General features: G+C 41.5%; 1 protein-coding gene across 10 annotated transcripts in view; it reads left to right on the forward strand.

The window, feature by feature from the left end:
• The window catches only part of AKAP13 (A-kinase anchoring protein 13), a 229,029-nt gene that overhangs the window by 155,535 nt on the left and 58,486 nt on the right, over positions 1-15,008 (forward strand). For all 10 annotated transcript variants that reach the window (XM_052807307.1, XM_052807309.1, XM_052807310.1 and 7 more), the window contains 2 exons: positions 7,626-7,707; positions 11,578-11,714. In XM_052807307.1, coding sequence (XP_052663267.1) covers positions 7,626-7,707; positions 11,578-11,714 — 219 coding nt within the window. The remainder of the gene's footprint in view (positions 1-7,625; positions 7,708-11,577; positions 11,715-15,008) is intronic.

Genomic DNA, 15,008 nt, shown 5'->3' on the forward strand with positions numbered 1-15,008 from the left:
AAGACAACTGGAAAAAGTTGTGAACAAAGAAGATCTTGTATCATTTCAGTTACTAAATGTTTATAGGTGGGATTATATTTGCGTTGATTGCAACCATTCTTAGATACAGTCACAAAAGAATTTTGGTTCCTACTGACTGTTTTGCAATGCATGTGTCTTCTGAAGGGCCAGTGTGTTGGGGCTCAAGTTTTCTATGTTCAGATTATGCCTGAAACAGTGCATTCTGAAGTTATGAAAACAAAAAAAAGCCTCAGCAATTTTGGGCGTTGATGCACGCAATTATTTTTAGCTTTAACATTGTTTCTTCTTCCTCCCCACCTCTGAAAAAGCAAAAGGCACTGGGTAAATCAGTGTCCTAGCCTCTGTGTCAGAGGTAGGACTTCATCTTTACTGCAGCTCTTTTTGCTGCTGCAGCAATGTGAATGTGATGAACTTGGTTACTGAGCATAGTGGTTTGCTACTGTATAGGGAAGACTGGATGATGCAGAAGAGGCATAAAAACTTGCCATCATCTTTCCTGCTGGGATTGCATTGTAGCAGATGAGGGAGAAGGTGTGGGGCATGTGGGATATCTGCTTGTCTGAACAATTCACTAAGCTCCAAGCAGCTACGTGCAGGGTAAAGCAGTCTGCGCTATGTTATTCCAAGACCCAAAATGGGAAGCCATGTGTGAGTTGGCAGGCCTATCTCATTTTTATGTTGTGCCTGCTACCGCAAATATAACTATCTAGGGACAGAATATGGAAACCACACTGGCTGGCACCTTGCAAATACATGTGAAGTTAGACAAGTGTTCAAGTCTGGATGAACAGGCTGTCCTTTGCAGTTAGAAAATAAGAAATGGGCTCACTTTGAGAATGGGAGACTAAGCAACCGCAACTGGAAATGTTTTATAATTGCTCATTGCCTATATCTGCATTTCACCTTTGTACGTGAGTGCTCAAACTGTTAAGTGTAGGCAGAAGGTGTAAGTTTTTTCATAACTGGGGAAACAAGGTTTGGTTTAGCTGCTCTTCAGATGAACAGATCCCTTTCAGCTTCCAGTTAAAGATCAGAACATTATTCATGAAATTAAAACCAGCCCAATGTTACAAAAATAATGAAGGCATTTTGAAATTAAAGGGGCAGCATTATTAATTAGTTATTCTGCTCCCTGGCAGAGGGCTGCTCTGGTAGCTCTACTGTAGCACTGGAGAAGATCCTCTGGAATGAACCCAGCCCACCTAAGGCAAAGTGCAATTTGTGGCATTGAAAACTAAAAGTAGTATGTGGAGAAGGTCCCCAAATTAACTGAAACTAAGGTTTCTTCTATTGTATGTTATCATAAAGCTTTTTCTTTCTTATATTTTTGGTTATTTGATGCATAAGCATGTTCAGTCCTTCTTTGGGGTTCTTCTGAGGGAAGTACTGTCCTCAGATGATGGGTATGCAGCATCTCACCAAACTTTGTGGCCTTAAAATGACTGTGAACTTTAATCCTGCATCTGTCCACACTGGTTTGGTTATTGAAGGGACAGCAGGAGCAAAGTGTGTTTATGATGCTGTGGAGAACTTTTTTGAGATTTTTCTGTTTGTGTCTCGTATAGAATTAGAACTGGAAGGATACTTAAACGAAACTGATGTGTTTTCACCTTAGGCACATACATGTTTGTGGGAATTTTGCTCCCATTTTAGTCAAAAGATGGTTTTTATGCAAAGCCATTGCTGTTATTTTTAAAGCTTAATTAAAGTTTGTTGTTACCAGGACTCTTAATTCTGCTGGTGGAGGACATCCCAGTGCCAAGGGCTGGAAAATGTTCTTGGGGCACATGTTCCTTTCCCCAGCTGGGACATTGCCAGGGGGAAGAGTGCACTCTAGGAATTCAGAGTTGCTCTTACACCACAAAGTGCTAATTTATTCAGTCATTTAAAATGTCCTGTGGTTGTAGGAGCCTCTTCTGGTGTAATCCTTTAGTGTAGTTCTCTACAGCACTGCTCACTTGTTGCTGTGACTAAGGTCACTTTGGACCTGCTTGAAAAAATATTGTCCTGATATGGTGCCACCGATTCTGTAAAGGTAAAAGGCTCAGTGTAGCATATTCACAGTGCTAGAAGATAAATCTGTAGAAATCATTGCAGCAATGCAAGTGTTGTCACTTTGTCCCTTTCGGCATACATTGGAGAATGGTCTTTGTGTTCTTGATCCGCATGGTAAAACCTTCCCCTAAAGCTAAGAAAATACACAGGGAGATTACAAAAAAATTAAATTAAAAAAATCAGAGTTTGCAAGCAAATTGATATGTGTGCTCTTAATATTGTCTGGCAAGATGATTGCCAAAGCAGTGATTTTTGCTCTTAATGTGAGTTTTGTGTATGCAGAGGTTTTTTTGCATCAACAGATGTTGAAGGAAGACAGTGGAAATTCCTTCCCTAGGTTCCCCATCCTTCATGCTCCTTTTGAAAGAGGTTTGGAGGACCTTGAAAGGTAGCTTTTGTGAAGGGGGTTAATCAACTGTTGCTTTAGTTTCTAGTTCAGGAATTAGAAGCAACTGGATAATTCCGTCGTAAATGGAATTGTAAAGTTAAAAGTTGCTGAGAAAAACCATTGAATTCCAGTTATGTGTACAAATTTCTTCAATGAAAACTATCCCACAGGAAATTTTCAGGAACAGGTAGTTCCTAAATAATAATTAAGATTTGCATTAAAAATAATTAAAAAAAATCATTGTATCCTTCCTGATTATTAAACAAATTAGTTATTGCTTGTTTTCTGCTAATTTTATTCTTCAATGAATATTTCAAATCTTTCCCAGTGTCAGGTATTGCTCAGTGTGGTGTACACGTACTTAATGATACACCAGTAGAATTACTCTACTAAATATTTTCCTATGTGCAATGGTATCTGGTTTTAGCTGCAAGGTAGAACTTAGTCTGGAGGCTGGGGCGGGGGGGGTGGGCGGTGACAAATGGAAACTTGTAAATTTAGGATAAATTTAAAACAATATGGAGGGAAGATGAATCTCCAGAGATTTGCTAGGAAATGAAAGTTAAAATCATCTGGTTCCTTCTGCTCTAGAGATGTTGATTTATATTGCTACCAGTGGAGTTGACAAGTGCAAACTTTTAAAATAGCAGATTTCCTGAGAGGTCAGTGTGTTTTCTTTATTGTGAAATGGAAGGCAAGAAGAGTTAAAACCAGAGGGAAAGAAAAAGGACTTTTCCGTGGCAGAAAGGTAGGAGAGGTGCATGGCAGCCAGGTAGCGACTGGCCCCCAAGACGAGTGCTTCTAGCAAGCCCTCTGCTGCACAACTGTGGCAGAAGTAGACATTTTTGAAATGTCTTCTGAGAAGGAGGTCCCAATTCTGGTTTTCGTGGGCAGGCACCGCACAGGCCCACGAGCACTGGAGGGAGTTAGAGAACTCCTCAGCCAAGACTTTCATGCAGGGGGAAAGTAAGGAAGAGCCTGGGAACAGAGGCTGGGGTCACTTATCATTCTTGCATGATAGAGGACATCCCAGCCCTGTTTGTCTCACAGGTTGTCCAGCACCATCCTTCTCTTATGCAAAGAGGTTTCTGCATTAAGTCACATCAAGTTTCAAATTCAATGTCTGCAGGAAGACGTCTCTGAGAGTCAGGAAATACATGCATGTGTGCCCAGAAAGAGCAATCAAACAGTCTGCTGCTTGCAACCCCAGCTGGTGTCCTAAAGCCCTCTTTGGACACCTAGTCCACTAGTGTTTCACAGGCAAACAGAAAATCCTTCGGGATTCAGTTTTTGGTGCCTGGGGATGTGCTTCCGTGATTCATTCTGTGTCTGAGCTGCAGATAAACACATTCAGACTTCTGCATGGAAAATAGCTGGTTCTCTCCTGGCATTTCTTCAAAAGCCTCATATTGAAACTCTGTTCCCAGAGGCTGTTTCATATTCCCTTCTGCCATCTGAACACCGCTGCATCCTCTGCTCCTGCTGCAAAGACCTGGGATGCCCAGAATCGATGGGCTGTAATAATCGGTGTGGGCAAGGCAGAAAGTGCGTGGGGGTTTTGCCATCTCCTATGGCCACCAGCCTGAGGTCCTCCCGTTGGGCTTCTCTTAGTGAAATGGAGACTAAGGGAAGAAGGGAGGAATAGTTTTGTTACATGTAATGCACACAAGTCCACAAAATCCCAGGACAACCTCATTTCTAAATTCTTCATACTGTTGCATTCCCCAACCCCTGATGTTCAGGTGCTTTTATAATGTTTTTTTTTTTCTACAGCCCTTACTGTCTGTACCTGCAGTCGCTAGTCCTGAGTAAATACGAGCAGAATTCAGCTGTTGAGGAGGGACCCCAGTACTCAGTCTTGGGCTGTGGATAGTGGGGTTTGTGTTTTGAGTATCTGTGGACCACCCACTTTCCTGAGAGCATGCAGTAAACCTCCCTCAAATCGTGTCTGGGCTCATTTTGGCATAGGGAATATTTGTATATATATAGTAGTGGTTTCCTTTGTATTTTGATGATGATGATGATGATGATTATTCCTGAATTAGGGCCAATGAGATAAATACTTAGTTCCTAATGTTCTATTTTGTACATAATCAGGTATATCTGAAACAGCACCTTAAACCTCAGTGTTACTCTCTCATTACTTTTTTAATAGAAAAAAACAGACGTTTTCAATACTTGGCAAAGTCACAGGGCAGAGGAGAGAGCTGGCTGGGTAATGGGAAAAATACTCAAATATTTTTTGAAAAAATGCCAATGTCTATAATGCATTTTCATTGAATGACCTAATTGGTTCTATTAAAGGAAAAAAAATATAATGTTAATTCAGCCTAATATAGTTTATTCTATTACCAATCAACTGATAGGCTTGAACCTCCTTGTATTTTGCTTTCTTACTGCTAATTATTGAACAGCATGTTTAATTATCAATTTCCAATAGTGGATATCAGTATAAATCAGGAGTAGTTCCCTTAAATTTGATGGAGATACACTGGTTTAAGAGTAAGGAGGATCAAGCCGAATATGATGAGGAAGGAGTTAGGTGCAAGCCAGTCAGAAGGAGGCAGAATTTGATTTTATATCTGAAATGGGTCATTCCTTCATTTGTGTGGACTTGAGCACATTTCCATTTGTCCTCCTACGTGTGTTCAGGCTCAACCTCTAGATTTGCCTTTAATAAAATGTAAGATAGTGTGTTGCAAAATAGATTCTGCTTCGTCAGGAGAGAAAAGAATATTAACATAATATTTATTGACTTTACAGTCATAATGTGATATTTACTGACTATAGCTTTTTTAAGACTAAAAAAGTAGGTATAAATCCTTCAGTGAAGTTTAATTGCTAAGGCTAGATACCCTTCAGCCTCACTGAGAACAGGGCGTATCTTTCTTCCATTGAAAGAACCCAAAGGGTGACCCATTGTCCATGCAACAGTTAAAATTCAACATCTTTATGTCACTTTGGAAAACAAATCATCGTTTTGAGTATTTGCTTACAAAAGCCTTTCTCAGACTTCAGACTGCCTCTTCTTCCCTCTCCACCTCTCATGTAATATATAAGTAATATATGTAAAAGGGAGAAAGTGGGTATACAGGGTGGTGTGTGTTTATGTGTGTTGAGTAGAGGTGCAGGGTAGGATGGGATCTTAGATGCATGTATGTAGAGGGGTCTAATGGGATCTTAGATGAATGTGTATATAATGCATATGTATGAGCAGAGCCAGTGAGCAACTGATAGGAAGTGTACATCATATCTAAGAAAAATAGCCTGTAAAATTGTGTGGAGGTGGGGAGGGACGTCCAGGTGGGACGTGCACTGAGGTCACCCTGAGACCTGACTCTCTGGTAGAGCACAAGGTCTCCTTCACCTCTCCTGGGAGATTCCTGCTCATTTTTTCTCTCTCCGATCTTCTCTGCTCCTTCCCTGACTCCCCCAGCAAGAGCTGCTGACTGAGGAAGGTCACAGCATCCTTGCTGCTGGAGGATTTTATGGGCATGTTGGATTAAGACCTCTCAGATGATAGTACAGCCTGACTTGGAGCAGCAGAAAGGGACTAGCTGACCTGTCAAAGGCCCTTCCAACCCCATTTTGTCATCACAGAAGTATGGAGGAGGACAAAACCTAAGGCAGAAAAATGTGCTGTAGAAAGTAGCTGAGAGGTCTGGGGGAGTGGAGTGTTGACTCTGTGGTGTGGTGAGCAAGAGGTGAGTGGAGGTGCTGGCAGGAGCCCCTCCAGTGAAGGGCAGGGGGATGCAGCCAGACCGGCGAGGAGCGCCAGCCAGTGAATGCAAATAACAAGTTCCATGATCTCAGCGAGAAAGGGGAGAAGGACGTGGGTCATTAGTCAAAGCAGCAAGTCAGGTCAAGGGTAGGAGAGTCTTGTTTTTTCTTTATTAAAAAAAAGGAAAAAGTGGTGCATTTCATAACATCGGAGAAAGGAGAACATTGAGGGAATGAGAATACAGCAAGGGACTGCAAAAACAGAGCAGGATCATGGAGGAGATTTGAAGACGGGTCAGAGGCAAAAAGTAAATAGTAAAAATTCTCTGTTTGACAGAGAGAGGGAAAAGGAAGTTATTTCAGGAGAGAAGAGGAAAACCAGAGAGAAGGAAGGAGATATAGTTGGCATATAAAATCAAAGTCATCCATTTCAGTAGCTTTCTTTTAGCTACAACATAACGTGCGAGATCCTGTGTGTTGAGGCAGGTCAGGAGGGGAAACAACCTCTGGATTTCGTGACGTGGGACATGGGATTGTCCAGGTGAGATTTGCTTGTGTTTGACAAATCAAGGCATTCGGCTAGGAGAAATGGCAGAGCTGCTGAAGCGGAGAGAGCAAAGGGGCTTCCAGAGTCCACTGGCTGTAGACAAAAGCGATGGGAAGCATAGGTTGGATGAACCAAAGGTTGTGGATAGTCCAGCAGACTTCAGAGTCAAAATGTTGGACAACACAACCCAGCTGAGGAAGAGTAAAGCACAGACAGATGGAGGAGAAGGCTGAGAACACATCAGTCATCCTTGCTGAAAAGGGTGAGGGACAGGGTGAGATGATAAAGGCTGATGTGGAAATAAACCATGTGATGTGTCTTAGGGTTGAAATGGGGGTTTCTAACATCATCATCATTTCAGTTAATGCAAACACAAAGTGCTTCTGGTTCTCACCATGACCTGAGCGCTTCCCTAGCCCTTGTTTCCACATTATCAGAGCACCTTACTATCTTTAAGGTAATTATCTTTACAGCAATATGGGTGATAAGGAGTTGCTATTCTGTAGATAGTGAACCGAGGCATAAAGCAGAGGAGTATCTTGCCTGCAGTCCCACTGCAAATGGAAGTGAGAATTGAAGCCAGGTTTCTTCAACCCTCAACTAGTAGCTTAAACGCTGGCTTATCCTCCCTCTGAACTCCTGGCTTGAGCAGGAGCCACCTTGAAGTCATACTTTCCACGGAGAAATAAAGTTTTTTGGCATATTTTAATGGTTTGTTTAGTGATGCTAAAAAAAAAAAAAAGTCATGAGTTACTTTCGAGATTTTTATTACTGGGACAAAATTAAGTCATAACTATATATCTGCTGGTCGATGCAGAGTGACATTGCAGAAGAGGCTAACAGGGACGTTAGCAAGAGTGGCCTTTCTTTGATTTGCTCTGGTCTGTTTTTCAGATAAACCGTGAAAGCTGGTGTTCGCTGGAGCCATGTCCCAATTCTTCCCTGCTGGAGCGCAAGCGGACGCGAGAGTCTCCAGGTGAGCAGCGTGCTGGTGGCAACTCCAGATGAGTAGCCCTGCGGTTCTCCTCACCTTTTCTTTCCTTCTTTTTCTTCTTATTTTTGACCTCCTTGCCTTGACGGGGAAAACACATAAACTAAAGAAAATGTGTAATGAATCTGCCGTGAGTCATTGTTAGCACGTGGTTGCAGCACTTGACTAGCAGTGAGCTGTGTGGTGTGTCATCTTCTTAAATAATTACACATTTAAAGTATTTCAATTTTTTTCTTTTTTCTTTTTTTTTTTTAAATAAACTTGAAAGGTGTGATGGGGCACACAGGCATGGTTTCTAGCTAAAAGAATAATACAATAAAAGAAAAAAAAAAGGTCAGAAATTTAAACTTCTGAATCCACATTTAGATCCAAATCTGTAGGCTTGGTTTTATTTATTTTACTTTTTTTTTTTTCCTCTGAAAGTTGCCTTCAGGAAGCAGGAAGGCTGTTCAGAGACATCGTTCCCACACCCTGCCCACCAGCCATGCTGAGCTCCGAGCCCTGCATGCTGGCTGGTGCTTTCTGGCTCTTCCACTGGGGCAGAAAATCTTGTCTGGGCAAGTTTCAAAGAGGGGTTAGTGTCCAAGATAAGAAAAAAATTTCCTTTCATTGAATTATGCATGTTCAAAACAAATAGAGTAATTTATCAGGGCCCTGAATAGTGACTTGCCTTGGACTGTTCGTAGAGAGGACAGTTCTTGCCTTGCTCTCATTACGAGCAGGGGTCTCACCTGAATCTCCTTCAATTTATCTGAGTGACTTGAATGAAAAACAGGGATTGAATCACTGAGTGTCAATGTGAAGTTCAAACCCAATCTTTTCAGAGTGTAGGCTAAGAAGAGATAATGTGGGTGACTGATAATGTGGGGTTTATTCTAGGTAGAAGTTCTAGCTCCCATCAAAGTTAAGTAAGTGCTTTTTTTATTAAAAAAAAAAAAAAAAAAAGTGCTCTGTTTAGAATAGTCATGAACAGTGAATAGCTGTTTCAGGAGTGTTTTACAGGAGAACCTGCGGTATCACCATGCTGCTTCTTTCCTAATTGTGTCCCCAGATCCCTTGCCTCTTGGTATGGTATTTTTACACTTCAGGCAAGAGATATTGCGCTCCATTTGGCTGCAAAATGACGTGCGCTCATTTGACTTGCCAAGTCTATAATCATGTATTCATATGGATCAATATCAGTTAAATACTTATTAATTATCTAATGCAATATCATACTATAGAAATATAGTATTAATTATGTGATCAGGTAGCCATATATACAAATATATATTAATAATTATAGTAACACATGTCTGTAACACAAGCACAAAGAGGCAGGTTTTAAAGTTGATTAATGCGTTCTCCAGTCAGACTGAAGCAGCAGGAAGATCTTAGGCTCTGCAGGTTCTGGCCTTTCTAGAAATAATGTTGTTACTGCACATGCATCCCTCTGGCTGCGCTGCGGTGCTGTGCAGTATAGAGAGGGCAAGGAAATCTGGCAACACCGAAATGCAATAAAACCACTAGTTGTCGTAATGTGGCTAACTTAAAAATACGCAACTTGATAGGGAATTGGACCTTTTTCACCTGCTGAATAATCCTGCTGAAATGGCTTGTAAGGGCAGAGTCCTCAAATCTTAAAAAGTAACTCCAGAAATTGTAGATTCTCATTTTCTGTCAGTGCTTTTGAAATTAAATGCCTGGAGGAGTGTAGCAGATACGTAGCTATCGGCATGGAATTGGAGGGCTCAGCCCTGTCTTGGAGGACACGAGGGTTTGGAAAATGTATGTAAGAGAGTCGCTTGGAAATTTTCTTCCTAGGGCTTTTTACTATGTGATTTTTTTTTTCCTCTATATTATGTGCAGAAGTGTGTTACCATCATCATTGTATTTTCACCTGTACCTCCACAGAGAGGAGCAGATAAGCACAGTTGCTCTATAAATCCAGCATGTGCAGCAGGCAGGGGTGGCTGTGTGATGGCAGTCACAGTCCCTGTGTCATGGCAGTGCTGTCACCGGTGCTCACCAGCTCACGGGTCAGGGAGACGGAACTCAGTGTTGTGCAATGCCTGTGCGGTTTAAAGCAAAGAAAACAAACCCAACGAGCTGAGGAAAAGGGAGGGGGAATACCCCCCTCCAAACAACCAAAAATAAAGGAGAGTGGAGGGAAGAGAGGGTTTGGGAATTAGTTTCTCGGCACAGATGAGCTGAGGTGTGTGTGGGTCCCCATCACTCTGCACCTCATCATCCTTCCCCGCCACTTCATCTCTGTACCTCGGAGGCTCCTGCAGAGGAGGCTTCGCTACCTCTTGTGATTTATCGCTGGGGTGAGGTATCCGTCCCTTGGCGCATCTGGAACGTCCCTGCTGATTTTCCACTGGAACGTGGCTCGAGCCCCTTTGTTTTTCAGTCTGGGCTGCGGACATGCTTTGTCGGCTGCCAGCTGGACGGCCAGCACCCTGGCCCGTTCCCTTTACAGCCTCTCTGTCTCTTCTTTGCTTTTCCCTTCTTCTTTTTTTCTTTTTTTTTTTTTTTCCCCTCTCTTCTCCCCCTTGGTGATGGAAAAGCAGATCAGATTTTCCAGGTTTACGGAAAGGGGAACAGGACTGGGGAGCAGACGCGCTGCCTCCAATAAGTGCTTTTCCAATTCTCTGTGGTGTGGAAACTCCTCTACGGGGTAATGGGGTTTCCAACCGGCTTTGGCTCCCCCCTGCCCTAAATGGGGGCAGCCTGGCTGCCATCAATAAATCATTTTCTCCAACAGTGGAGTCATTCCCATCAGCTGGACTGCAGCTGGGGTGTTTGATAGCTGCTGTCAGGCGCAGGTTAAGGATGGGGAAGGGGAAAAGGTGGCTTCGAGCTACTCAAACCTGTCATCGTTGCATTGATGTGTAAGCTTGATGTCGCCAAGGATGGAGTTAGGTGTAATTCAAGAGTGAACCAATATTTTATTGCCCTGGCTCCTCTCCAGGGAGCCAAGCATGTTTTGGATCTGTTTAGTTAGAGCAGGTTGCAAAATAACACCTTTCTTTTTTTAAAAAATACTAATAAATAGAAAATATTTTGAGCTGGGAGAAAAGAATGTTCAGTTATTGCCAAAATTGTCATTAATACTTTTGCCTAAAGGCTGAAAAAATGAAATGATATACAGGCATTTTTTATGCAAATACATGCCTGTTAAGGTTTTTGGAAAGGAAGGGCTTTCTCAGTGGCTGTAGTCTATTTCTGTGCTGCTGATCACCCCAATAAAAACAGCTGGAAGAAAAAAGAGATGCAATATGCTTATATTTCAATGTCAGGAGTTAGAAAAGCTGAGAATTTTTAAAAAACACTTAATTTTTGAATCTTCAAAAAGTAAAGCTTGTCATGGAAGTCATACTAGTGCTTTTTCAGTGACAAGTATAGAAGGAATGAAATAATCGTCCCAGTATGCGTTAAAAGCACTTTGGCATTTAGAGTGAATTGATTCTTTAATTGAGAAAGAAAGCAAATATTGTCAAGCTATATATCTACATTTATTGAATATTAATATAATTTTGCAGTTGCTGCAATCAATGGGAAACACCCTGTTATGCTGTGTGGGATACCTGATATATAGCATATTTGTCAGCACCTCAAGCTACAAGCATATACGGCTGTTTAATGCAGAATTTCTGTTTGCACCATGTATTTCGATGATGCATTAAAAAAGTTTTAAACTCTTGAATAAATTGTTTGAAAATTTGCAGGCATGGTTTTGGGAGGTGAACACAATTTATAAAGCTGTGTTTACTGTTCGTTTTAAATCCTTAAATTCACTGAGAATATGCGAGTTGGATGTATGGATGCTACAGAAAACATCAGATTATAACTCTTTCTGCTTTGTTCCCGTAGAATGTGAGAACTTCTTGGAAGATGGGCTGAGTAGCGTCTGTGCCTCATCACAGGGTGTCCTTAAAAGAGAGTCTGGGAGCGAGTCTGACCTCTTCCCCTTGCCTGGTGATGGGATGGAAGACCTTGTCTTTGGAAAGGTAGGAAAGCCTGGTTGGGATATGGTTAAAAAAGCTCGGAGGCCTGATTCAATAAACCCATGCTGCAAATGCACATCATCTTGGTTTCACTGGTGAGTTAGAAACCTGGAAGCGATTATCCTGGAATGGAATAGATGGGAAGGATCCGGTCCCCTCTTTGGATGCAGCAACATGAGGGATATATTTACTTGCAGCAGAATTCCAAAAACCGTTCAGCCCTCAACGTTAAAAAGATGAAAGTAATTTTGACTGTCCAAAAGTAAATCAGGCACTAGAGGAACAGTTGAAAAGGTGGATTTTCTTGCAAATTCATTAGGGATTGCACAGATGATATGAAAGCCATCTTTAACTCGTGTAACAAAGAGCTTTTCTCCAGCAAACATGACCTCTGTGCTGACACCTTCAGAATTATGTACTGTAATTCTCAGAGGAACCAATGTTTTTCTGTAAATTCAGTGTGACTCCTTGGATAGGAAGGAAACACTCACTCTAAATACTTAAGGCCAATTCCAACGAATAGTTTTGTTGCCTAGGCGACATACCTCTAATGCCTTTTTGCGTGCAAGTAGAAGGAAAATGTTTTCAGGTTTGCTTAAAATCAACAACAGAAGTCATTACTAACCTTAGTCACCTCTGTGCCCTTTGTGTTGCTCACGGCTGAGAAGGGGAAGGAGGAGTGGGTGAGACCTGAGATACGGTCAGCCTCCTGAACAGAGGATGCCTCCCTTTAGCATTGGTCTTTTGCCATCTGCATCAGAGCAGCCTGAATTTGTTCAGAGGGTGATTAGGTTTTGCTTTTTAAGAATTGTCTTGCTGGTAATTTATATTCTTCTTGCCATAAGTAGATGATGAAAAAGCACCCAGAAAGAATAGAGTGATGCAGAATCAGAGAGGACATGAACCTTCCATAGAGCAGCTATCATGTTGGTCTCAGCTCTGTGAAACCACATGCTTAGGTTCAGCTCCGGCTTACCTGTTTGAGCAGGCATGGTTCCTGCTCTGAAAAACTAAACTTTTGGAGTAGGTTTCACACTTGCTTTCAGAGAAAATTATATTTAATGAAACAAAATTCTGTTTGCTTAAATCAAATCAGATGATGGTGAATATTTTCCAGCAGGATGGGAAACACCACAGCCCAGGCTAAGTGATCTCATGTGCTATAAATGAACAGTAAAGTCATCCTTAATGCATGTGGTAGGGCACAGAGCTCACCAGCCTCACCCTTTCCCATCTTACTCTCAAAGTGATGCGGGACCCTGGACTGTGGGAATATAAGGCTGTTTGGCAGAGCAGAAGACTGCCTTCAATTTTCTTGTGTAGAGTTGCACGAATTATGACAGGCGACTGCCATTTGAGCCTGATTTAATGCATGTATGGGGGTGCATGGGAGAAGAGTGCTGTGGGAACACAGTAAATTTTATACTGTACAGAATTTTAGCTTTTTCCCTTTCTTATGTGGAAAGTTTCTTTTCTCCAAATATGAGAAAGAAAAATTAAAACTTAAAAAGAAGAGGTGGTGCAATGTAGTAGAGATGCTGCAGGGAAAAGGAGAAGGTTGTGGGGAAAGCAGATCTTCAATTGCCAGTGGAGAGCAGGCAGAGGGAGGAAATAATTTTCTTTGTAGAAAGGGAATTTCTTAGTTTGGCAGCCTTTGCGTTGTTCTCATTATGTGGTGGATTGCAGACTTCGTCTACAAATGGGTTCAAAAGGTTCCTGAGTTTAGTTTACGAAGTTATTCAAAGCTAATCTCAACCTCAGTCACTTCTTTTGTCTCTGCTTTGCTGACTAACTTGATTCCTTGTCTCCTTTCACAGAATTTATCTGAGTACCTATTCCACAGTTAATATTTCTAGAAGGACCAGAGACACTAGTTTAGTGTTGTGAGCTTGTTCCTTAATTCAGTCTTTTGTTGTTGTTGTTGTTGTTGTTGACTATTCAGCCCAGCTGGTAGAAATGCAAATTATAAATATTTTTAATAACCACTAAAATAAGTGCTGGTTGTAATCTTTCTTCTGAAAAATATTGTAAGATGCATGTCTTGGTTGTAGTTGGTTAGTTATAAGCCTATCAAATTTCCATATCAATTTCCTAATTTCAATAATCAATTTCCCAGTTTCCGTATCAAATTGGGAAGAGAGAGAACATGTTTATGAACAAAAAGAGGATCTCGAACCTTTCAGTGTCATGGTGATTATTGTGATTACTAGTCCTGTTCTTGTTTCCCTGTTGTGTGGAGCAAGAGTTGAATTTTTTGTCTGTTAGAGTTGTTGTTTGTTGTATAGATCACTCCTCGTCTGTTAACTACTTAATACATTAAAAGGAATTTAGAAAGAACAAGCCATTGTTTCTCCAGGGCCTTTGTCTTTGGGCTGCTTCCATAGGCATCACTTGAAATTCGTAGATTTTAAGCCCTGGTTCTATCCCAGGACCACGAAGAATCGGGGTCTGTGGGGTCACAAAATCGCAGGTACCTTAAACCGTCCCTGGTGTTTGGTGCGTGCTCTCCTTACCATCTCTGTGCTGTCTCCTATGCTTATCTCTTTTTTAATTTTTTTTTTTTCCTCTGAAGGACATGTGCTGAGCTGCGTAACATGAGCTGCTGGGTTCAGAGAGCTTTAGCACTATTTTCAGACTTCAGAGGCTGTCGCTGAAACCCAGATATCGCTTCCAACATGAGGTCTAAGGCTTCAGCAAAATGTTTTATTTTTTTTGCGTCAGCACTTCATTCCCATGTCCTCGTCATCCTGCTTTTCCTTCTCTGTCTCAGACAGCCATCTGGGCAGGCTTTGCAACACCCTCCTTCTTGAATGATTAATGCTGCATAAGGTCATTTCTCACAATCATCTGGCAACGTCCTGGGCGTAGCCCATACGCTTTGCTCATCTTAACTTTTAACCTGCCACTGAAATTCAGCATTACTGGGAAGTTTTTTAACGTGCCTCTTGGGAAATGATTCAGACGAAAGGCCCTTGGGAAGTCAGGAACCCACAGGTCATTGTTAAAGGAAGGGGTTGCAACTCAACCCCCTGAATTTTGTTTAATTTCTGCATTTATTTTGGTTTGCTCAAGGAAATACACAAATACATAGATATTTTGCATTTATTTTTTCAGAATTTAAAAAAAAAAAAACCAAAACCACACACAAAAAACCCGAACCATGCAAAAAAACCCCCAAAACCCGAAGGAATAAAAGTTTGAAGAGAGAGGTTTTCACCAGGAAGACTCCTCCACTCCAAACCATAAAAATTATGATAAATAATTAATAAGAGGCCACTATTGAGGTTAATTTTAGGA

Source organism: Harpia harpyja, chromosome 14, assembly GCF_026419915.1.
Source record: "Harpia harpyja isolate bHarHar1 chromosome 14, bHarHar1 primary haplotype, whole genome shotgun sequence".
In the NCBI taxonomy this organism is placed as follows: Eukaryota; Metazoa; Chordata; class Aves; order Accipitriformes; family Accipitridae; genus Harpia; species Harpia harpyja.